Here is a 26,943-nt window from a genome sequence, read left to right on the forward strand (position 1 = left end):
TATAAAAAATAAACACCGTAATCTTTTTTTTCATAAATTGAGTGGAAAATAATAAAGATGTAAAATGTATTACTAGTCATAGTAAATGCTTAAAAGTAATAGTTGTTAATTTCACCCCCGTATAATGTAACAGGAATATTGAAAAAATACCCGTAGTTAGTCATTTGCGAGGGCACACTTCCATAGTCGAGCCGGAAAGGTTTTTCCGAGGTGCTACGTCCTAGTAGGTCTATATCAGCCATGTCAAAGATCAAACCGTATATTATATACTTATATAATTTAAAAAATAAAATTCAGTTATTTTTTTTTATTTTCAACCTAGCCCATCTATGAATTCAAAATTTAATATGGACCTCTGCAAAATTGTTTTTGATATCTGTGGTCTAGACGAAGGTTCCGTGATGTGGACCATCCCTAAAATCGAGCACAAGATTTTCAACATTCAGCTGCTGCAAAAATTTTCCCATAAACGTGTTCTAATGAATTTCTTTACGAAGTCAACTCTTTCATAGTTTTGGAAAACCTCACTAAAAGACGCAATCGGTTATAACATTTTCTTTTATGAAATTTTGTAAATTTATAATAAACTGGATTCATAATATTGTTTAATCGAATTTACGCTAAATAAAATTATTTAAAATAAGGTTAGAGTGGCAGAAACTTTAATAAGGATATTTCTTTAAAAATATAATTTCGAAAAAAATTCTTCCAAATTTAACGCAGAGCTTTATTTAGTAGTTAAGTTCCATTACAATAATCCCATCATTAACTTTTTCTTGAACGATAACACAAAATCACTCTCCTTTATATCTTCCTTGTTCACACTTTGAACTTCTTTCGAATCATACTTATCATCATTACTACAGGAATAATCTGACTCCATGTAAGAAACATCTCCATTGCTCTTATATGAGTCATCACTGCAAGAAGTATGCATTTTTGTATTGAGATTTTTTTCTTGGGTTGCTCTTTTCAGTCTTAGGCTTTTCCTCCTTTCTTGTTTCTTTCCAACTTATTTTCAATTTCTGTTCTTTCGCATCTCTTTTTGTATATTTGAAAGAGGCTAAAATAATGCCTCTCCAAAAGGGGTAGGTATGTTTTATATAGTAGTGCATGCAAAACGTCAGTAAAACAATGACTATTTGAATGAAAACCTAACACAACAACAATTCTGACAAGAGATAAGTTTAGGTGGAAGAGGACAGCACACACAGCCTAGTCGGTTCCTCCCATAAAGCAGTGAAAAGGTTAAGGGTGGCAACTCGGAAAGGGCTGGGCTGAGGAAATGTTGTTATAGGTAAGACCCATTTTAATTTTATACGAGCAACCACCTCAAGAATTTTGTCGCATGAATTTAGAAACACCCTCTATATTTTTACATATTATTCAAATATTCATCATAAAATAATTTTTTTTGTATATAAGGTTGGGATAAGGTTGAATAACTTATGTTAGTGCTGTACTTTGCCCTTTGTCACGTGATATTCATCACATTGACATAACTTTAGAAGCAAGTAGTGCATGATTTTTATTAAAGCTTTTAGTTGTAGGTTAATTTTAAATGGAGTGCAGAAACGATCATTTTCGGCATATTTTACTTTTTTATTTCCATAAAGGAAAGAAAACTGCCGCGGCTCACAAAGAAATATGTCAAGTTTATATTGCTGATTGCTTAAGAAAGCGCACGTCTCAGAATTGGCGTAGAAAATTCCATTCTGGAGATTTTCCTCTCAAAGATGAACAACGTTCTGGTCGGCCAAATCAAAGACATAATTGAAAAGAATATAACTATTGGAAAGGTTGCAAAGAGGCTATATGTATCGCACACAATAATTGAAAAAACACTTAGAATGTCGGGCTAGTTAAGACGCTTGATATTCGAGTCTCTCAAGAATTGAAAGAAATTCATTCAATACAAAGAAACCTTTCTTGAAAAGAATCATCACATGGATCCTGTACAATAACATAGTTCAAAAAATATCATGGAGCAAACACGATGAACCAGCATAAACCACATCAAAAGATGAAAAACAACAAAAGAAGCTCGTGCTGATAGTTTGGTGAGATTAAAAGGGTGTTTTTTGAGCTGCTTCCAAGGAACCAAACGATCAAATCTGATGGTTACTGTGAACAATTAATGAAGCAATCAAAGAAAACCGGCTAGAAATATCAAATCGGAAAAGTTTAATGTTCCACTATGATAATGCAAGGCCTCACACATATTTGGCAACTCGTGGAAACTATTGGAGCTTGGCTGGGAAGTGATGCAACATCCCCATACAACCCTCATCTCGCACTATCTGATTACTATTTATTTCGAAATTTGCAGAATTCTTTGAATGTAATGACCAGAAATTTTAGGAGCGAAGAATCGTGAATCTTTAAAGAAAAATGGGAAAAGGCCATTGAGCAAAATTAAAATATATAATTGATTGAAAACTATTCTTTGTTTTATTTTATACTACAAAACCGAAGCTACTTTGTCGCCAACCCAATAATTTCTAGTAAATTAATATCAAATATAATCTAAATAATGATTCATTATATAAATGGACAAAATAAACGCTCAACTAAGAGATGTTTTTTATATTTATTTTCTCGTCTATTGAGAAATTTCATGAATAAACTGGTGTAGTTGAGTATTGAAAGTGAATATTTTCAATTATGTCAATAGTTTTATACAAAAAAATACATTTCAATGTAGCAAATTTTGGACGACTTCGCCCTCCAATCCATAGGAAGGGCAGTAAAAGATTTGTGATATAAAGAAGTCAATACAATAAAATTTTAAACATGAATATCTAAAATAGCAGAAATTTTTATAATTTCTTAACCTTAGAATGTTCTTGATTTTAGGTCTCTTATAATTTAAAATTAGTTACTTTTATAATTTTTTCAAAAAAAATAAAAATTTGACGTTTTGACTTTTTTTAGTCTTTAACAAAATATTTTCATCCGTCTTTAAGATATTACAAAAGAAACTAATTTTAAATCAGAAGACACCTAAAAACAAAAACATTTAGAAGTATAAAAACAGAGTAATTAAACAACTTTGAATACCTTAAAAATTTAAAGGTTTGTCTACATAAAACATTGTTTGGAAATATTTTGTCAACTATGTCGTACTCAATGTTGAAAAACATTAAATTTGATAATAATATGTATAAATTAGAGCGGCTGGAGCTTATTCATTACATAATGATTATTTATATAATGAAACTAATAATTATAAACAGTCTGGCGTACAGTAATGTCCTTCTACGACATAATTATCATAAATTTGTTATATAGCAAAATTTCATGTCGCAAGAGATAATGCCACAAGTTAGTGTTCTGCATTTAGATAAATCAAACCTCAAACATTAATAATTTATCATTATAATAGTTGAATTTAATGAAAATACATGCATTCTTTTACCTCTTACAAAATGGAATGTTTTCCATACCGAGAAATAATTAATTAGGGAGCATCCGTTATTACGTGAACTCAGAATGGGGGCTTCAAAGGAATCTCACCAAATCCCATTTAAACCAAATGGGGAATAATCGAAAATCTCAAAATCTTCAAAAACAAAAAAAGATTACAGATATTAAAAAAAATTATTTTAAAAATTCATTTTGCCAGTTAAAATAAATATCATGGCTATTAAAATAATCCAGTTTGAGAGTAATATAGAAAATGATAAAAATATTGATAGTGGATGTTTTAAGACATGTGGCATTTATTTCGTTTCGTGTGTGAAGTTGCAGAATCACAGATCAGCTCTTCATGCGGTTAGATGGGAAACTGTAGTCACGATTCAACCAAAACGTGTAGTCAAGCGTAGTGCGTTGTGAATGAAAATTTGGAAAGGATACACGAAGAAAACGTAAACATTTCCCTTGACTGTCTTCCAGCACTACCAGAAATCCCAGATGACATGTGTCCAATTATTTCAATTGAAAAAGTACATGACTTTCCATGGATTGAGCAAAAATTTTAAAATAGTTTTGTTTTTACTTCGAATTTCACTTATTTCAAATATATTTACTATAGTACACCTGAACGGTTCATTATTTTCCCGAATAATAAAAGAAATTAGTTTAAAATAATATTAGCATCAATCTCACGTAAGAGAAAAGGGTCCAGCAAATCTCACTAAATCTCACCTAAGGAGGGGAGTCTAAACTGATTTAAAAAATTGCTCACGTAATTAATGGATGCCCCCTTAGTGCTATAATTAGAAAATTATGTTAACTTCACATATTCAAAAAATATGAAATCTTGTTGCTAATAAGAACAGGTAAATTAAATTGTTTAAAGAAAAATTATTATCTATCACTAATAAAGTATACAAAAAACTTTTTTTTCTACTAAGCATGTTATTTTTCTTAAAAATAGCAATTTAATAACAGTACAATATTTATTTAACACTTCTCCGGTTAGGCTCACTGGCAGTAGGTGGAGGCGGTGGTCCTCTTCTGTCCAATTCCTCTAAATAGTTCAGTATTAATTGAGTTCTTTCTTCAGGAATGTGATCCAACACTAAATATCTCTTGTCGTTCTTCAAAATATCTTCAATTTCCTGCATGTGAGTTTGATTTTCACGTAATGTTTGTAAAGATTTATGAGTTATTAACTTTGTCTCATGCAAAAGTTCTTTGAATTGTCCTTTCGCTAAAATCAATTTGTCTTTAAGATAATCCTTGAATTCTCGCTCGCACTGAAAATAGAATTAATTCATTTAATGACACATATTAAAAGAAATTAATTTGAAACAACTATAAAATCAATCAAATGTTTTGTTTATTGATTTACTTACCCTTTCACTAGATGTAAATTTCGTATATCTAGGATCATCCTTTATTATTTTCTTAATTTCCTTCCAGGAGCTTACCAAAGTGACTTCTGTTGTTTCATCCAATAATTCGCGGAAGTTTTGACGTTTTCTTTTAACCAATTGCTCTACGTGATCGTTAAATAACTTTTCCTTATCTTCACGTGATAAAGTGTCAGCTAAATCCCATCTGTGATCCTTTCTCAAAATTCTTTTCACTTCCCTCCAACTCAAATCTGAATTTCGAACTAAATCAGCCAATAGAGCATTGAAGTGCTGAAACAAGATTACCTTAATTTTAGGCAGTAAAGACAAAACACTGTACTAAACATCAAAATAATAATTAAAAATTATATCTTATAACATTCTATCTATCTAATAGAATGCAGAAAATTAAAATTAACAAAACGAACGGAGTAGATAAGTCAGATCCAGAAATGGTTAAACAATGCAAGACATGGATATCTGAGATGAAGAAGGATGCAAGGAGATCAGATACAATAATACAAGAAAGGGAGGATAATTTCCTAGTTCCAGTTCACAAGAAAGGAGAATTAAAGACAAAGACTACAGACCAATATGCAGAACTTCAATGTTCTACAAGATTTACAGTAAGATAGGAAGAAGATGAAAAATAAGAAGGAACACTAAGAGAAGAAGTAGACAAGAAACTGGAAAAAGAACAAGCAGCAAGTGTATATAAAAAAATAAAAGGGAAAGTACTACTGAATGGACAAAGATCAGAAGGCTTTATGATGGATATCTTCTGAAGAAGAATAAATATTAAAAATATGTTCCACAGTTTTCACAAAAATATAATTTACCTGAATAGCCTCATCTCGTTTATGTTGTTCCCGTTCTTTATCTCTGTCTCTCATATGAGTTGCCAAAGTACGTTGAACTTCCTTTTCTCTTTCACGAAGACTAGCTTCTGCTCTGGCTTGTCGATCTTTCTGATCTTGAGTTTCCCCTTCTTCGTTCTCTTCTTTTTCGATTTCCTACGAGAATATAAAAATATAATTTACAATTCAATTTTTCTATATAGTTTTACATACCTCTTCTTCTTTGATAGAAACATCAGTATCTTGTTCTACTTTAGGTTCTTCTTTTTCTTTCTCCTTTTCTTTATCTTTGTCTTTAGATTTCTTTTCTCTTTCCTTATCCTTATCTTTATCCTTCTTTTTATGCTTTTCTTTTTCCCTTTTGTGTTCGCGATCTTTTTCTTTAGCTCTCTTCTTTTCTTCTTTCAATATTTTACAATATTCCCTGAACCAATCTTCCCTTAAGCCATGTGAATCGACTGCTTTGTATCTGGAATCACTGTCTACCTTTCTCTTAACATCCGACCAATGGGAATGTCTGTCGATATCTGGATGCTCTCTCAGCATAGCTATGAAGTCTTTCCTGATCTGTAAATAGTTGGGTGTTATTCAAGATAAAAGCTCCGGGTTATATATTACTAGACTAATATAAAAACATAATTAATAGATTATTCAATTTGTTTATGATTTATAATATTTATACAAATTTAAATAATGAACCTGTAAAGAAGAATATTTATTAGTAACCTGAAAAGCTGGAAAAAAAATTGATTAATTAATAGTTGGAATATACCAACTTTTTTTAGGTCATAGTTTATCATTACATGTACAAAAATAAAGACAATAAAAACTAACGCCGGAGTCAATATTCCAAAACTGTAAAGAAAAAATCATTGCTCAATATCAACCATTGTAGAAACATTTTTGTATATATTTAATAGATAAATCCAAAATTGGTACAATTGATAGCAACAGAGCAAAATTAAGTGGAAAAGAGCAAATAAAACAAACTGAAATAATATAATCTATCAGTCAATGACTGTATAATTTTTTTCCAAATCATCAAAATGTATCAACTATGTATATATATAAAAAAAAGAGATTTCAAATAATTACCTCACATTAATCGAATAAACTGGCTGGATAAAAGACATTAGGATTTGTAGTACTAGTGGCGAAATTTAATATTAGATTTGGTGGGTCAAATCGGTAACTGCTGATTTCAAGTATACAAATATTTATGTGGAAATAATTATATTCCTATTTTATCACTTGATTGATAAAAACTCAATTTTAGTTACCACCTTTTAAGGGTGACATCTCGGAAAGGGGTGGGCTGACGAAATTCTGTTATAGAAACGGTTAGGTTAGGAAAGACTTATATGAACAACCACCTACTAAATTTTGTCGCATGAGTTTAGTAACACCCTGTATATTATCTAATTTACAAATTAATTGTAACGGAAATCATCGACGGACATCTGTATACAAGGTGAAATTTAAGAAGGCAATTGAAAGGTTATTTCATTTATATTTAGCTAGTATATTTTTGAAGTATTTTTGAAAAAAAAATCAAAAATCGATTTAAAACTTGTTAACATGATAATGATGATAGTATCACTAGTATGCTAATACAATTTTCTAGAATTCTTCAACTCAAAATTTATCATATTTTTAAATATTCCGAATTATTCGACTAATGTAAAATAATAAGGAAGCTAAGTCAACAATTTTATTGGTTTTTAAATGATCAATATATTTAAATTAACCATTACCCAAGGGCAATAAGAAAAATGATATTGCTAATCTAATATACGATAGGAAGAGTTTGAATTTCAAGAACCAAAAAAATCTAAAACTGTGTCTACTTTTCTTTATATGGACTTTAATTATTACAAAAAAAATATCTAAGTAGAAAAATTTTCCTTAATTTGCTATGATTATAAGGAATGAAATTTCATTATATTTAATTTGCTTTCGTATACTTTTATGAATCAGTTAAAAGAATCGTTGAAAACAAAAATAAAAGTCGTGACAAAAATTTGAACAAAAGATGACTACAAGGAAAATAAAAAACTATTCTTTGATCTACTAAAAACACCAGAAAAAAATTATTCATAATAAGAACACAATCATCAGCATAAAAGATACAAAAGGAGATAAAATAACAAACAAAGATGATATCATGGAAAGACAGACACAATATTTTAAAAATCTATTACAAGTAAAGGATATAAACAAGACAAAAAACATAGAGACTACAGGACAAGTAAGATTTTAAAAAATCCAAACAAAATGTGAAATAAGTTCAAAAGAAGTACTGGAAAAAGCACTAGGAATAGACATGATAACGACAGACATGATAAAAACGGCGAAAAGGAAAATAACAAAGACACTAAAAATTATATTGACACAGGAGTAGCTCCAAAAAATTGGCAACTGTGTATTATTACACAAATATATAAGAGGGGAAACAAAACAAACTAACAATCGTTCGGGGTTATAGTTTTCGAGAAGGCAACATGGTTGAAGTTGATTATATTGCATACTTGTGTGTAAGAGTTATAATTTTAGATGTTGGGATATTGAATTTGGAATTTCACAACCAAACTATGTGATTAGCGAACCATGCAGAAGCCTACACCCTCTGTGGTCGATATCTCCTGAGCAATTGAATGTATCAGCAAGATCTTGTGACAGAGAAGTTAGTTGAGATTGTTTTTGACATTAGGTATGTCGGCTATATCAAGCCATACGGAGGCAGGTACCACCTGCAGGTAGTGGAAATTGTGTTTCCGTGTAATAAACTGAGGCTGCATATGTAAGCCTTATGGTTATTATTGTATATAAGTAGTTTTTTTTTTCGATATGTGAGCGTTTACATTTATATTTCCTTGCACGATATACTCTAGGTATTTTAGGGTATTGCTGGGAAAGATGGTTTGTCCATTGATGTGCAGCTGTGATAAGTTGTTTTTCCTACCTATTCTTCTGAGTAACGAGAACTCAAGTTCGATTGAAAATTACTAAGCCACAGTCAGCAATATATACACGAGAAAACAGACTAAGAAAGAAACAATCTAGAAGGAAAACCACAGAAGACTCACAACAAGGATTTAGAACAAACAGAGGAACAACAGATGCTGATGTTTGACCATATAAGTTCAAAAAAAACGGGTAGTACGTTCCTCGAATGGAGTTTATTGTTTAGACTGAATTTTAAAGTTTATGAAACTTCTCTTCAGTCAGTTTTGACACTGAGGAAACCAAAAAAAATGGGCAATGGACCAAAGCTTGGTACCTCAAAAGAAATTCTTTGTTTCATTTAAAGTTAATGAAGGAATTCCAATAACAACCAAGTGATTGACTAAACTATTTACGGATGACTGAAAGTCATATCTCCTATTATAAAGCCTTCTGATGCCTTCGACATATTTGTATAATCAAACAACCACCGAGAACAGACAGATTTATAAGCCTAACGCGTTTGTTTGGATTCTTAAAAGTGATATGAAACAAATAGTTCTAAGCTTGAGTTTGGGTTTCCCTTCATTTTTGATCTTATTACACGTATGAAAAACTGACAGTTCGAAACTGATCTGGGACCATGTAAAAAAACCTTACAACATGTAACAGTCACTCTATTGATTGTATTTAATATTTTTAATCAAAATTTTTTAAAATATTAGAATCATTAGTTTGTCGTATCATTTTTCAAACAATGTACTTTGAAACTCGTTTTTGTTTATTGGTGCTATGATTTTTATTTTATTTAAATATACAGTTTCGTGACCTTCTGATAGTATTTAAACAAAGACTTGAAGATTTTTAAGAATTACTACTTTTCCATTTTTATAATCATTTTATCTATAAATATTAATGGTACATACGTCAAAGTGTAGACGATTATATAGGAATTTTTTAATTTTGTTAGAAGCAATTTTTGGGGTAGGTTTACACTATTTTCCACCACCTAAATGAAATTCAAACATTTTTTAACCAAAACGCCTTTAATGGTACGATAAAATCAATTTGAAAAATATCTTTCGAATGGTGATTTGACTACGATAGTTACTGGCAATAATTAATGACTAGATACATATTTTTGACAATAAAATTTTGATTTTAACCAATAAAATTATCAACAAAACTTCAATTCCGAAAAAAATTTTGCCAACTTGCCGGAATTCACTAAAAAGGATCTATTTGAAAGAAAAGAGACCTTCTTGCAAAACAATATTTGATTGTCCGTGTGTTTACCAGGACAGATAATAATCAATGTTTGTGGTCGGCTGGGAAATTCTTAAAAGTTTAATAGGTACCTATGGGCCCATTAAAATTCGATGTGCCGCCGTGTCCTCTGGTCCATAAGGATTCTGCGTAATCCTCAGGGATGACCTCTCCTATTCCTCGCGTACCAAAGTAACCAATGCCAGGAAGTATTGAAGTAGCCGCCTTTTCGACATTGTGATCTATAGGGTTTGAATATTTTTAAAACAGGTACAGCCTTAACATGGTTGATAGATTGTTACAAAAGTTTAAAAATAATTGTTAATATATAAAACAAAATAAAATACTTTTTATGTTAATAACCATTTTTTCCAGTATAAGTTGAATGATAATAATAAAATGTACAGTTGGCAAACCTGGAATAAAAAGTAAATTTCCATTTCGTTAAATGTAAAATTATTAATATTCATGTCAAAAGAAATTGTGATTGTATCATCACTTTTAACCCAGTATTTCGTTGTTAGGTTTAATAATTTTAAGTATAATCTACGCACAGGTATTTTCAAGGTAGTAGAAAATCAAAAACTGTTTTATCTTAATATATTTCAATTCATTTAGAACATTTTGAAAAGTACAGAGCATCCTTATTGTTACTAAACTGTTTTTAAAATCAGAACTGTTCACATTATCTAGAGTACTTAGTATATAATTGTCCAAAAGAAGATTCATTGGGAGAAATATTGTGAAATAACACCCAGGTTTATACATTCTTTTTAGAATGTAATTTATTAATCAATTAAAAGTTTAACTTTCAATTATTTTATAAACTATCACCCTCTGTTCATTCTTTTGAGGTTGAATTTTCAAAAACACTGAAATTCCGTTCATTATTTTCTAATTTACAGCTTATCAGAATTTGGAGGACCCCAACTTCAAATTTGATGGACTATTTTACAAACTATAACCCCCTATTCATTCTTTTGAGACTTCAACTCCAAATTTTATGGACTATTCTACAAACTTCCACCCCCTTTTCATTCTCTTGAGGGGTGGTATATTCAAAAACGCTGAAATATGTAGTAATAATTTTTAGTCCTAACACTTTCATACAAAAATTCATCCCTCTAAGAGTTTAATTTTCAAAAACGCTGAAATGTCGTTCTATATTTTTTAATTTTTAGCGTAACAAAATTTGAAAGACTCCAACTTCAAATTTAATAGACTATTTCATACACTATTAACCCCTGTTCATTTTTGGGGGGTTGAATTTTCAATAAAGCTGAAATATGTTTTTATTATTTCATAGTTTTTAGGCCAAACACATTGATTAATACGAGGGTTGCTACTTAAGTTTTGAAGACAAATAAAATAAATATTTATAACGATGGAAATATCAGATTTGACATATTCACATCAGTGTTGCCATATCTCAAAACTTAAATAGCAACCCTCGTACCTCTGACTATAAATTCTACAACAGTATACAGGGTAATTCATGAGTAATAATCCAATTTGTAACAATACGTTCAGAAGACAAACATAAATGATTTCATCAGCAATGATGAGTATAAGTGAAATGTTGAAAAAAAAGGAAAAGGGAAAAAGGATATTAATTTAATGAATTTTATGTCGTGCTACGAGTCGGCACCTCAATCACGATTCTATGATTATAGTAAACCTCATTGACAATTATAAAAATAAAATTCATTACAAAATACAACTCTAGGAAGTGATTTCGTATCCACGTATTAATACAATGGAAGTTTCAGTTTTTTTGTAGTTGGTATATTATTGTAGTTTTAGTTAAGACTTATTTTCCAGTCTATTATATTTTTAGTCAAGAATTGAACTTCAAAGTTAAATTCTGATAGAATTTTCCTCGCTGTCATGTGAGTAATTTAGTTAACTCTAGTTTTATCAATCTCAAACTATTTATTCAGTTATCAAAACGCAAAAATTTCTGTTATCACATCGCGACATGAATTGCCATACTTAATTTGAAAATGTATGATAGTTTTCTTGTCGAAAATGTACATACTATTTGAATTTATATTATGTAATAAAAGACAACCAAAATGATATTCGTGGTAAAAAAAGCAAACTTAAATCCTCAATATCATTCAATTGGTGAGGTTTAAGAAGAGAATATAACATATTTTTTTTGTAAAGCAGTAAATTTCCTACAAAATTATTCAAGAACATTTTTTTGTACAATCAATTAATGATGAGGTATGACTTTTTTTCTATTCGACTGAGAAAAAAATAAAAAACTGTAATTCTCATTAAAATTAAAAGCTCATATTTGTTAAGATTTTTTAAGGTGACTATTAACCCATTTTTCAATGTCACTTGTAAAAAAGAATTTTTTGACCCACCCTTATACACCTTACTGTGAAGAGGTCACAACCAAAATTTTTCAACTCAATTGCTTTCAACTGGAATACAATTTTTTTAATAGCAAGAGGTTCATATTCCAATTCAATTAAACATAAGTGTACCAACCTTGTAAACGTATATTTGGTTATTCACAATTTCATGGGAAAAAAAAAGATTTTTTTCATTCACTCCATGAATTCACAGCTAAATTATAAACTATAAGCATTCATCACTCAAGTAAGGCGTAAGGTATGTTTTTCAATATTTAAATATAAACGTTAATGATAATTACATCGTAGATTGATAATTTCCACCTATCTTGTACATTTTATATACATACCTCACTCCGAATTGCAGGATTTGTGAGAACTAGTACATTTTTTTATCAAAAACAAAAATCCTGACTTTCCACAAGATACATACTACAAGGCACACAGTGATGAATTTATACTGGAAATAAAACTAGTAAATAAGTGACCAGAAGATGGAACCTACGTCGTAAGTGATAATGCAAAACTACAAAACAAACATTTATAACACAAAAAATCTATAATAATCTCCATAGGAATGCTGAGAAGTGTTTCTTGGCCACATTTTATGATAGTGGAAAAAATAATTAGTATTAGATATTTTGGAAACAATAGTTTCGTTGTACGTTATAAAAGTAAAATTGTGACCATCATTTATCCTACGTGAAAATAACTTTCAAAATATAAATCAATATTAGAACCGCTTAGAAGCGCCCATTTTCAAACAGTTGAAAACGAGAGGGATGCTCTTTGGTCAATTTCAAATGGCCCTGATATAGGATTATTTTCCGTTGCAGAAGAATTACAGGTATGAAATTGTGGACTTTTTGATTACTAGCATTAACACATTTTTCATTTCAGTATATTCCGAAAAAAGTTGATTTAATTATATCCAATTTAAAATATGTACGTCAATATGTAGATGTTCGCAAAGACCTAATCCCCTGTAGATTTACAATATTCCTGTTAGATTCTAAGAGGTAAATTACCTAGGAAATTGTTAATTGTGATTGTTTTGTAATAGGAAAAACATTTCATAATTTTAATTCGATAATCACCTCTTGAATTTTGTCAAACAATTATACTTAACTGACTAGTGGTAATAACTATCAATAAAAAAAATTAAATGGAAAGAAACTTTTCCGTGACATGGCAATTTTTGATTTTTGGACGTTAGTAACAACAAAAATCAATTTTCAATTATTTAATTTTTAGAATAATTATTGATGTCATATAACGAAAATTTAGCGCAATTAACAACATTTACAATAATTGTAATTTAAATTATAAGGTAATATTGGAGCTAACTAAGAAAAGCGCGCTGTTTCCTAGTTTAAATTATAAATTGAATGGAAGCGGGTGCATTAACATGCATCCCTTACACGGCGTGTACTGGGGAACAAAAAATTGTTGTACGTGAAAAAAAAATAATTTTAGAGAGAAGTGTACACTATTGAAATTTGGTTTCTCTAAAAATGAATGTATTTATTTATTTAGGAACTCAATATATATGACATCACAAAACTACAACCAAACAATAAAAATATACAGTATGATCATAAACGTGGATAAACCAAGATTATGATCATAAGATAACAGATAACAGAATGTGGAAAATTAGAGAACGAAAAAACAGTAAACGCAGGTAAACTATTTAATACGATAAAAATGTCTTCTGAGGAATAATCAGATACCCAAAGCAATTTATAAAAGACTCCAATACTAACATATAGTTCCAAAACATGTACAACAACCGAAAGACACAGGAAGAATATACAAACAATAGAAAACAGATTCCTCCGGAAAATAGAGAACAAGACTATATTACAACACATCAAAAATGAAATATACCGACACATATTAAATACAAAACCTGCAAAAGAATATACAGAAGAAAATCGACTGAGATTGTTCGGACATGTGAAAAGGATGAGTGAGGAAAGGATTGGAGGAAAAATATTAGAAGCCAGAACAGTAAGAGCAAAATCAGAGGAGGAATTAAATGGAGAGCGTTTTGTCAAAAAAAGACTCCATGGAAAAAAAAACTCAACTCCAAGTCTCACACCGGTAGTGATAGATAGACATTATTTTTTAATGAGCAATGATTTATAAAAGAAACAGCTCATATGAGTATTTGTTCTTTTTGAAATTAAGAATGATAATGAGTAGATCGTTTTTGATGGAAACATTCTTGTTAAAAAACCGGAAGCTAATGTATCTTCTGTGTTTTTTTTTCTGTAACCAAATAACCACTTGCCTTAATCTCTTCTTGCATTCACATGGAGATCATTTATACTATTACTTATTATGGATTAATTGACTTTTATGTAAAATTGTAGGAATTATGTATTTTCCAATTTTATTCTTTATTCTATATAACTTATAATTGTCATCGCTTTGCATTTAACACTTGAAAAATATTTCATACTGGTAAACGGTTAGTATATTAGGAATTGTTAGTTGTGCATTAACAGAAATCGCACAACATAAATACAACCTAGATATATATAAATATATAAACATAAAAGAAACTACGTTCATAAACAACAAATCGCATTAAGTATTAAACATTGATATTCACACTGAGTAAAGATATTGTTAGATCATTTTAAAGATGTCAATAATTTAAACCATTTAAAATCCTGAACCATTGTATAACGAAAAAGTTAATCACATCTTTCAACAGATCTTTTAGCTTCTGTGACCTTAGGAAATATACAAAAATAGCAATAATAACGATTGTGAAGATAATTGTCAGTTTGATAGGCTTGAAAATGGGGCCTACAATCAATTGCAATCACAGTTATATTTTATTTTAGTTATTTACACATTAATTAAACACAACTATTAGTATCAACTGCCAGTTTCTATCGAAACGTGTTTTTTAATTGGCTAAAATCACACATTTTTGATTAATGTTGGCTTGCACATAACCTTATGAATGACTTTTTGGTTCAACAACAGTCACAGGGCGTTTAAGTGTTGAAGGGACTTTTAAAAACCAAAAATCCCCACCAAAAATCTTATTAATCTGGGGGAGGTTATCTCAGAAGTCGATCAAAGACTTTTTTGAGAAATAATCTATTTCCACTTGCTTACAGGTTTATAATTGTGATTATTATATGTTTTTGCTTCCAATAAACCAGTTTTGTAGCCTTTCATAGGTTTTACGCATTTTTTACTTTAACTGAACTTAACCTACGTATTATCCGAGTTTTCCCGTATCCGAGGTGATCTCGGTCCCAATTACCTCGGATATTCAGGAGTCTACTGTAGTTCACAAATTTTAAATTTAAACGTTGTGGCCACTTGACTAAAAACTTTTGGTTGTTAACCTGTACTTTAATAATAACTCTCATAAAAGAACCATTATACTTCTGAGGATGATTAACTTATTTCTAGGATGCCTCGCCATTCTGTGCATTAAAAAAAGGCAAAAAACTTTTTATCGAAAGATGAACTTAAATGGAGTTTGTTTTGTTTTTAGACCAAAGGAAAATTTTCAATTTTCTCATTTATTTTCCTCATATTGAAGTAGTTCACAAATTATAAATTCAAGTGTTGTGGCCAATCAACTAAGAACTTTTGGTTCTTGATCAATATTTTAACAACTCTCATAAAAGAATCATTATACTTCTGAGCGTGGTTAACACATGTATTCAACAGATCGGAGATTCAGCTTAGCCTATTATAGTTTGCCCAGGATTTGAACAGCTAATATTGACACACACCAGGATTTAAATGAAAAATAAAAAAAGTAACTGACAATATGTATGTTATTTTTTATGTATGACGGTTAATGTTACAACTGACTCTTTATTTATCCAACAACATCTTGTTAAGTGTAAAAATTCAGATAAATCGATCAGTCATTATTAGAATTCAAAAAAATAGTTCCTAATTAAAAACTACATATTTTCTGCCTACGTTACATCTCAGCCTGAGCTGTAATTATGTTATTCAAGTGGACCACTCCCCTCAAATCCATTTAGTTATATTTTTGAATTTACCATTCATTTATACAATTTTTAGGACTTCTTGGATGCCTTCCTATAGGCAATACGCCCTTTTAACAAAAAATGACCAAACTGTAAATTAACACAGGTCTTGATAAAGAAAAATGAGAATTTATTGTTTATGTTAACTGTAATAGAAATTTAGGAACAACACCATGGAAAATTTTTAGAAATTGTTTTTTTATTGATATTTTCATGTTCTTAGTTACTATAAATTTAATACATTATTACAATATTATTAAAATTATACTGATGCATTTTAATAACCAAGTTATCACCTTCAGGTAAAGGTAAAGTTTTACTTTCAGTCTCTAAGGACGATAAGTTGGTTCTAGAAAAGCGTGTAACTGTGAGTGTTGGTTTCGTGTTAATATAAATAGTGTGTTCAGTATGAATATCACTAAAAGTTCCAGAATTCCAATTTCTTTACAAACAATAGTTGCCATTTTGTAACTTGTGATTAATTAACAATTTTTTCGAAAAAGATCATGATATTAAACTGCTTCAGGATTACAGTCGATTTAAATTATAAATGCCCCATTTTTAAGGTTATCTTTGTTGTTATTTAAAAAAATTAGTTCCTACCCATAAGAGTCCACAAGTTCGTGGTTCACAAGGTGGGGTAACTTGAAACTCATATGAGCCGAGGGGAAAAACCACCAGAAACCTTCTATTCCCTAGTAACTGATCCAGAATTTTATATTTATGTCAATCTAAATGTGCAAATGAATGAAATATCGCTTTTTATGAGCAATCAATCCAAATTATTCTAAAATATTCTGTGTACTGAGGACAAAACTATGGATAATGAGTAGCAAATAGCTATTATGAAGCTAAGAATCGTAATTTAATTATAATTAATAATGATTGTAAATGAATGAATTTGTACAACTTATTTGAAATTTTGTACTTTGATTCAATCAGAATGTGTAAAACACTCACTTTGTTTCTTTCTATTTCAGCATCAAATGAAATAAAATTAATTACAAGCTTTGTTGCAGTGATCCTTATCAATTTGTGTTATACTGTGATAATGAAAAAATATTCATTTATTTAATAATAAATTAAATGACTGATCGATATATCCTTGAACAAGTGATCATTAGTCGACAAATACTGACATACCTGTTCGCGACGTTGATTTTTCTCTTCCTTCTCCCGTTTTCTTACTTCTATCAAATATTCATTGAATAAACTTTCACGTTCGCGCATTTTCTCCACGCCTTTGAAACGTTCATCTTTAGCATATTTTTGAGCAAAATCGCTAAATGAGGACCTAAAAAAAATTATAACTGATATTCGCGAAAATTACGAAATGGGAGACATCTGTTAGTTGTCTTTCAAACTTCCATAGAGCCAGAATACGAACTAATTTTGTTGTTTTATATACAATAGAGAGTATTATTTGACATTTTAGTCTAAATAGGGAAAAAATATTCCTATTCAAAGTGATTTTCTGAGATAAAAACAACCATACATCCATAAAGTGCACTTTGAAAACAATAAACAATTCACTAGATGTTAAAATCCTATTCTAGTGGTCAATAAAACTCTTGCACCTTTTTGGTAGTTTCCTGTAGATATTCAAGTCCCCTCCTCCCATATTTACATGAAAAAATGTAATTCCAATCATTTACTACATCATTCAGATCCATTTTGATCCCATAAGGCTGGAAAGTTAGACCTGACGTCTGTAGACACAAACTTTTATTGGTTTTTGAATTTGTTTCTTCTAGGTCACATAATAATACATGTCCCATTTTAAAAACCGCTTCACCATCTTGTAGTGATCTGATTCTGACTCCAATACATATATTCGATGATGTTAAACAGGGTTACTCCAATTTTCGTTATTTTTAAACCGATTCTCAAACACAACTTTTTGTTCTAGCCCCTCAAAAGCATCATTTATTTTTCATCTTTTAAAGTTAACCCATTTTTTGCATTGATTACGCATCCAGCATCCCATAATAGAAACAGCATTGCCATTCCTTATACAGGTGCATCTTGAATTTATTTTATCTGATGTCGGTATATCAATGTGGTAGTAGTTGCAGTTGCTCCACCTGAGTGTTCATTTGTACTTGACTGTCTACCATATTTAAACTCACGACAAATTTCATCAAATTCAACCTTGTAAGTTTCTATTGACTCTATATACAATGAAGAGCTACACATAATATATATAGAAATCGCGTTTGACTTAATTAATAGACAAAAAATGGTAGAAAATTTAGAAACACTAAACACGAAAGCCAAAGTAAGATATCTGGAAGCACTAACAGAAGAAATAAAAAGAAACAAAGGAGTCAAACACAGCGACTCAATCTCTCCAACTCTATTTAATATGATTTTGGAGGTAGAGGAAGACCAAGAAATGCCCGGAGACACCAAATTGAAGAAGATACCAGAAACCTAGAAATAGTAGGCTGGAAAGCCAAATGCAAAAACAGAAAAGAATGGTAACAACTGACAAACGAAGTCAGGGCCAACAAAAAACTAGAACAAGGGGAGTAATGCACCCCATTAAAGGGATATGTAGGCGCCCCAAGCGCTAGCCATGTGATAGTCACAATAAAACAATTTTGGTGATAATTCAGATTTTTTTTTACTTACTTGCCAGTTAAATTTGATTCACTCAATAATTTTCGGAAAGATTCTTTCTTCTCTCTCAATTTGTTCCTTTTTTCCCTCCTTTCCTCCTCTGCTCTTTCTTTTACATATTTTTCAAATACTTGTTTCCTTTCTTTCGACGTCAAAAGTAAATAGCGATGATCGAAGACAATTTTATGCAGCTCCTTTTCCCAAGTGCTGAATGCTGAAACTTGTTTTTCAGTTAACATTTCCTTAAATAGTTTAATTCTGGTATCTAAAGGAATGACTGCCCTTTCTTTCGCAGCACGCACCTCTGCTTCAATAGCGGCTTCTTTACCAATATCAATTTTTTTGGCAGGAGTTACACCATTACTACCTGTGAAATAAAAAAATGAGACTTTAAAATATCGATTATCTTCATTAAAGTTAAAGTCGTGAAGAAGGGATAAAAATATTTGACAGTAAATATTTTACCTTAATTTATGAAGAAGATAACTTGGTGGTGTACAGTTAACAAAAAAATAATGGAAATCACAAAGAAAGAAGCAAAGAAAATGAGCTCTAAGATGGAAGACCTATAGGAAATAAGATATAGCAAATTAAAATTAGATAACAATTAGAAACAACGAGTATAAAAATCAAAAGGTAGTTCAAAAGCTAATAACAAGGAACAAGTGGAAGAGAATGTGATAAGACAATAAAATGAGAAGAAAATTGAAAATTGGAAGAAATGGAATAGTCAATAGTAGCTGGATCAACAAGTTGAATAACAGAGCGTATAGATCAGCTCTAAGATAAGAAAGTTCAATTAGATAAGAGATGACAAGAGGTAACAGAAAAAATTTGAGAAAAAACAGATGAAACATAATTGTGAATAGATTAAAACATCAAAAACATTATGAGAAGATATTCAAGAAATCTGAGAAGTAGAGAATCAACAAGATTTGTCTGTTTATTGATATGACTTTTTAAATAAGCTCGTTCAACCTTTTTTTAGTTTTAAATTAAAAAACTTTTTGAAAGTATTCCTTAACTTATTTCCCTCATTTTAAGGTAAAATAATGTAGCTATAAAATATTTTAAATTTATATAAGGGATATGAAATTGATCTCTTTTTAATAGGGAGAGAAACCACTAGAATATTGATTTTTTTTTTTTTTTAATTAAATTACTCACTTGTCGATACAACACTAACTTCTTCCAATTTAGGTTTTTTCGAAGGAGTTTCTTCTTCACTTTCGCTTTCATCAGTTGCACGTTTCTTGGCAGGGGATTTAGTTACATCAGGTTTACTAGAAGTAGCAAGGGAGTCGGGAGGGTTGGCTACCATCTTATCTACATCAGATCTCTTCAGTAACTCCTCTGGCCGTTCCCAAACGGATGTCCTCGACGAGGGGTTGTAGAAAAACACTCTACCATCCCCAGTCCATACGACACACCTACAAACATTTTTCCTGTATATATTTATACAATACTTTAGAAGATAACCATTTTGTTTTGGTACAGTTGCTGTGTAAAATTTGATTAGATTCCAACAAGAGCTTAGAGAAACGCGTGGAGTGGCTGGGCAGTCAGTCAGAAGAAGACTTAAGGCATCTAACCTTTAGCAAAAAAGGCCAGCTATTGGCCCCAAATTAACTTAAGCCCACCGACTACGATTTGCCAAAGAACACGTTAATTAGACTGAAGAATATTGGGACTCTAATCCAAACGAAAGCAGAGGGTGCAGCATGGTAGCAATAGAAGTAGAAGAAAAATCTTAGAGAAAAACGTGGCTTCTGGAGGAGGTACCTAGATTGTTTGGGCGGGCATTTGAATGGAAGTAAAAACTGGGTTGGTTTTCATAGAGACTAAAGCGGGGGGATTAACTGATACATAAAAAAAAGTTTAGGAGGATCACGTCATTCCCTATGTCAGAAAAACTTCATCATAATGCAGTCTACGCCCGTCTACATACGGTAGTATTTACAGGATGCCACAATTGCTGTTATGGATTAACCAGGGCGTAGCCCGGACTTTAACCCTATCGAGCATTCATGGGATGAACTTTGCTAGCCGTTATCAGGGACAGAAAAGGGAACATTAAATATTGATACGTTAATTTCAAATAAATTATTACTTTTTCGAATTTACGCTTGTATTTCCTTTGCGATTGATATTTATAACCCTTTTTCATTATTTGAGATTCCTTTTTGTTTGATATTTTGTTTACAAAAATAAGAAATCAATAACAACATTCTGTTGTAAGTGGTTTCCCATATTAAAATATTTTGGTGCCCATCTTACCAAGGTGTTCCTGGTACAGGAGTACTGGATATAGGTCTCGATTTATCTGCTGCCTTTGCCTCCTTGGCTTTTTCCTCCTCCTCCTTCTTCTTCTTGATCTCCTCCTGAAGTTTTTTAATCTTCTCCTCGCTCTCCTTCTCCTGCTCTTCCTTAGACATCTCACCATTCGTAGAAGCTAGTTGAGTCTTACCTGTATCTGTTCCTGAAGAATCTGCAGTTGGTTTTGTGGAGATACCTTGAGCAGCAGCAAGTTTTGCAGCTGTAAATAGAAATTAGTGGGTTTTAAATTAACTTGTGCTAAACAATACATTTTTCTTTTTTATTTTCTACTAGTTTTCTATCATAAAACAGAAATACCTATTCAAAAACAAATACAACTTACTTTCTAAATCCTTCAGAGGTTGAGGTTTTTCCCAAACCGATTCAGCTTTTTTAGCATTGTAGTAGTAAAATCTTCCGTCAGGCGCTTTGTGCTCTGTCCATTCAGAAGCTTTGGCTATAATTTCTGGATCAATTTTAGACATAACAGCTGCCTCATCTATAGCAGCCATGGCACCAGATACTCCTGCTGTAATTTTTTTCCATTTAGTTTAATAATTATAGATTACAGTTAAAACAAAAAAAACATAGTGTATTAGAATACCTGGAAACATTGGTGGTATAGGCCATGGTCCACCAGGTGGTACTGGCCATCCAGCTTGCCCAGGAGCACCAGGCCAAGCTCCAGGAATACCTGGAGGAGGAAGACCAAATGGCGGGAACTGACTGGTTGGTGGTCCAAAAGGTGCAAATCCTGGTGGAGGGCCTAGCAATGTATGTGGTGGGGGTATTTGTGAAGTCACGGATTTAATAGCATCTTGTTTATTATCGTCAGAACCTAAAATAATAAACTTGGTACAATAAGATTCAAAATTGCACGAAAATTTAAAAAAAAGTATATAAGGTAATTCAATTAAATCTCGGTTTAACTAATGAACTATTGTAACATTTTTAGATGATGAGATCATCCAATCTATAATGAAATATGTAAAATTATTGTTCAAACAACCCTCATTTCTCTGCTAAATGGAGTTGTAATAATTATTTTGAAGCTGAATATAAGCTACCTCAAACTATCGACTATACATCAAGATCGAAAGGTCTAAAGGCGGAAGGAATCTTGTTGGATATTAGACTCTTTTTGGCATAAAGGTTTATATATGAGCTCCAAGGGCTGAATTGCTTCCCCTCTCTACTGCAGATCACTAAAGTCGAAGGTCTACAGTTAGAATCAAGGAAAAATTTTCCAATTATTTCACCAAACAACAAGAAGTTCCAAGAGATATGTGAATATACCCTATGGGAAAAATTGTACAATAAATACTTTTCCACCTCAAGTGAATTATTTTATTTTGAGCCAATAGATGGGAATTTATAAACAATAAATTCTGCAAAACCGAAATCATATCTTAACAAAGAATCCAGAAACATTCGTAGACAATCTATTGTAATTTTACTATTATACTCTCCCAATAAGTACTCAAATTTCAACTACCGCACATCAATTACAGACATTCTATATGTATTAGCAAGAAAAATGAATATTCCGAATACTATGTCATCATATCTAATGATTATTTCATAGTTACCTTCTGGTTTATTAGATATATTAGCTTGTGCTAAGGCTGCTTGGGCAGCTGTAGATGTATTCTGTGGTACAGCAACTGTAGCAGCCTGTGCCATAGCCTCTACTTGATCCTGCGATATAACCTTTAGATTGGGTCCTTCTGGTTTTGTCCAAGTGGTTTCTCTAGTACGGGCGTTATAATAATAAGATTTTCCTTCTGCAGTTTTTGTTTCCACCCAAATTTCATTCATTGGATCTACCTGCTGCATAAAATTGATTTTTAAATTATGTTATTGAGTCAATAAAAATATATTTTTATGCAAAAAAAAATAGCAAAATAGTTTTATCAAAAGGAAGTTAGAAATAAAAGAAAATAGAAAAAAAAATAAAAGAAAATTTAATCATGATTAACAAGTTTTCTCAATAATAGGGTATGCATAAGAAAAGTATACCACAGAAATAAGATACAACTTTGTCAACAGACTGGATTGAAGACTAAACAAAAGAAAGGACAAACTTCACTTCAAATTGCTTGTACCCCTAACCTATTTTTTGAATTTGGTAGATTGCATACGATGAAAGTTACTGTGAAGAATATTTCAGCTGACATACTACAAGAATCTGTTCTAGATCCAGAGCTGCAGATGCAATAGCCGTCCACTGCACATGTAGGTAAACTTAGTAAATTAGGAGAACACCTGTAGATGGTTAAAAGGAAAGTACAGAAAGAGAGAGGAGCTGCAGAATAAACTAAATGTTGAAAGAATTATTGAAATTATAGAAAGAAAACGACATGTAGTCAATTTAGTATGAGTATGTGTATCAGAGTATTAGGACTGTAATAAGAACTAGGGGAATATTGGAAATATTTAAACAAGAGAATGACAGAAATACAGAGTATAAAATGAAACAATGGGACAAATAAGGAAAAAATGTATATGGAAATACACGACCAGTATAAAGATATACCCAAAAAGTATTTCTGGACTGGTAGGATGATGTTTTGGAAATTCTTAGGAAGCTATGAGGAATATTGAGCTGATACTCACACCCTAAGATCTTTTTCCTACCATTTTAAGAAAAACTCAGCCATCGGAAAAAGAATTTTACCCTTAAAGGCTTGTTCAAAAGAAAATTAAATAAAACGACTGCTGGAGGTACAATATTAATTGTTCAAATGTTAAAGAGGCTTTGGAATTGTATGGTTGTTAAGAAAGTAAATTAAATTTAAGTAACAAAAGGAAAATGCATAACATAGCACAATATCATTCCAAGCTATTCATTGAACTATTCATTTTATTGTTATATTTTTCTTACCATTGGTGCAACAGTATTTGATGCAGGTGGACCACCACTTATTTGATTTGAAGTAGGTCCACTGTTAATATTAGGTGAGTCACTAGGCACTCCTGACATATCATGATCATTTAGTTTCACTTGACCTGACACTCCTGGGGGTCCACCTATATGAAAAATAAATAATATACAAATTAATAAAACTGCTGAAGAGTACTTATTCCTATTATTAATATACATATGCTATTTAATACTAACTTGGCCCTCCAGGTGGTCCTCTCATATTACCAGGACCACTAGGTCCACTTGGGGCACTGCCAGATGGTGGTACATTTCCTCCCGATGTATTATTAAAATTCATCAAAGGTGGTGGTCCGGAAGGTGGACCATTCCAATTTGGTCCAGAAAAATTTGGTGGTCCATTGAAGTTACCATGAGGTCCACCTCTTGGTGGAGGACCTCTAAACATAGGACCTCCACCTCTACCTCTTGAAAAAGGTGGTGGAGGACCCCCTGGTCCGAATCCCCTTCCTCGAAACCTATGATCACCTCCTCCCCTTGGAGGACCATTCCAATTTCGTGGTGGTCCTTTCCTACAATTTTCAAATGCAAACAATTATTGTTTTTTATATTTCTTGTCAAAAGCAGGCATTGAAATAATAACGTTTAATTACATAAAACATTGTGAAAATCTTGTATAAGGTCATAAGACTCAAATAAATTATAGGCTTCATGTGGGTAGCAGAATTTATTATATTTACATGTTTTGCCAGTCATAGGGTCGCCTAAGGTAGTTTTGTCAATATATGTATGGATTACATGTAATATAATGTCTCACTATTTGACTATTATTTAATTTTATGCGATAACTACTAAAACCATTGTTTAAATTATTTATTGTGAGAGATCATAATATACATGAATTGAGTATACTGATCTATTAAAGAGGAATATCCAAAAATGTGTCTTATTATATTGCAAACTATTTTTGTTAAATCTATCAACAAACTTGACTTTTTCTGTCATTTTCAACAATTAATGTCATATTTCAATCAATTATCGTCATGAATCACTCTTCAACAGCATATTACACTTTTGAAACAAAATTTTTTAGATAGATTCCAAACATGTTTGAAACTAAAGTAGGAACAACATATCAATATATTAGTTTCCAATTACTCCTCAAAGGGGAAAACAGGGGAGCGCCATAAAAGTGAAATAAAAACAAAATAATGTGGACACTGACACTCTCTCTTTTACTGCAATAGTTGAAGTTCTCATGTAAGTCAGAAAGCTCTGCTTTCTCGGAGGATGAATATTACTAACTTTTTAAAAAGTACTGAATAAAACACAAAAAGAAGTTGAGATTCATGGTTTTGTAACTACAAGTGATTCCAATACAATTTACTTGTAAAATAACCTAAGCTGTTTAGCTAAAAGTTAACAAACTAGCAATGAAGCATATAGGAATAGTACATCTCTCAAACACAAATTCAACAAATAGAAACCTTGTTGAAATGCAACAAAGTCCATTACATTGAATTCAAATTGATATAGATTGTTTATAATCACCATAGAAACAAAACTTTGATCTGTTATTGGAAACCACATGAAAATTATTTTAGTAATTGACTTTCTGGTCATTAATGCTATTCTTCTTTCATTTTTTTTTCTTATAAAATAACAAATTATTAAGATAAGACTTACAGCAACTGTATTCTGTTCAATGAGTTTAGCTATTCCTCTGTATACAAGGATTTCACCTATATGCACATACTAACCAAAACTACTCAAGAGAAAAACGGTGCTCAACACTTCTTATTGAGTATCCTTAAAATTATAGAATATATTGAGATATTAAAGAAAATTGGTCTAAAGCTGAGTAAAACTCAAAAATATAGTACGTGTTCCAAAACTAATTTATTATGAGCTCATCATGTTGAATGTATGTAAACTTTGACTTACCCAAAGCCTCTACCTCCACGACCTCGTTGATGAGGAAAATCTTTTGGTCCGTCTACATCATTATCGAAATCTACATCATCCTCAAAGTTATCTTCTGGATCCCCTTCAACTGAACTAAAATCATCATCCATGTTAGCAATAATTGTTTATAAGATTTCTAGGAGGCACGTTCGCACACACACACACACACACAATCACCGTGAGATTATCAACAGTAAGAAGAATTTTGTTGAAACTACGAAGGCGACCAGAACAATTTTTTTAAATAAAATCAATATTTAATAATGATATAGAGCAAAATTCATGATTTTTTATAATTGGACTACCATCAAGTTAATTTAATTTCAACTTTATGCCCAAATGCACGTAACGTCAAGCCGCTGTCAAGCATTAATGAAGTCAATTTGTTATAAATGACGAATGTCACTAAAGCGTCCGTGGTGTGTTCCAAGTGCTAAAAACTCAATAAATATATACGAGGGCAATTTCTATCTTTAAATAATGTACATATCTTAAGTTCAAATTGCTTTCAAAATAGTCTAATGTGCAGTATTGAATGACATAAGTGAAAATTAATTATATCATCTTGACTTCCTTTGAGAAGGCAAATCTTTCTAAAGATGTATGTGAAAGGTAGAACATACGTAGTTCAAATATATGAATAGTTACGAACATGGAAAGAATAATATTTTGACTTTAACGGTTCTTCTTTCTTTTCCCGAGCTTAATCTTGTTCTATATGTATCACTAGGTGGCACTTCCCTTTAAAGTCATCTAACGAGTACTAGTGATATTTTTCCTCAAAAGGTATAGGAATTCAAGACAGTATCTAAAATATGTTTCAGCTTTTACATTAGTACTAGTCATACTAACCCTGTAATTAATCTTGTACTGATACTACAAAAT

At 31.1% G+C, this 26,943-nt stretch overlaps 1 protein-coding gene across 1 annotated transcript; it reads right to left on the reverse strand.

Annotated features, from left to right (window-relative positions):
- Positions 1–226: 226 nt before the first annotated feature.
- On the reverse strand, positions 227–26,414 carry LOC130440746 (transcription elongation regulator 1). Its single transcript, XM_056774058.1, has 14 exons — positions 26,038–26,414; positions 24,331–24,665; positions 24,094–24,239; positions 22,799–23,039; positions 21,814–22,047; positions 21,553–21,738; positions 21,171–21,429; positions 20,061–20,323; positions 18,906–19,260; positions 17,415–17,565; positions 5,873–6,226; positions 5,642–5,815; positions 4,803–5,093; positions 227–4,703 (listed from the first exon to the last, which is right to left on the reverse strand). Exons 1-14 carry the CDS (start codon positions 26,166–26,168, stop codon positions 4,404–4,406), a joined length of 3,420 nt encoding a protein of 1,139 aa, XP_056630036.1. The 5' UTR covers positions 26,169–26,414; the 3' UTR covers positions 227–4,403.
- Between the last annotated feature and the right edge of the window lie 529 nt (positions 26,415–26,943).

The sequence above is a fragment of the Diorhabda sublineata genome, chromosome 2 (genome assembly GCF_026230105.1).
Source record: "Diorhabda sublineata isolate icDioSubl1.1 chromosome 2, icDioSubl1.1, whole genome shotgun sequence".
In the NCBI taxonomy this organism is placed as follows: Eukaryota; Metazoa; Arthropoda; class Insecta; order Coleoptera; family Chrysomelidae; genus Diorhabda; species Diorhabda sublineata.

Bases quoted from the DNA above. Each gene is read 5' to 3' on its own strand.
- LOC130440746 (XM_056774058.1), bottom strand. From the start codon at position 26,168: ATGGATGATGATTTTAGTTCAGTTGAAGGGGATCCAGAAGATAACTTT. The intron at 24,240-24,330 runs GTTAGTATTAAA...TTTTTCATATAG, and splicing joins AGGACCACCTGGAGGGCCAA to GTGGACCCCCAGGAGTGTCA. The intron at 22,048-22,798 runs GTAACTATGAAA...TTATTATTTTAG, and splicing joins TATATCTAATAAACCAGAAG to GTTCTGACGATAATAAACAA.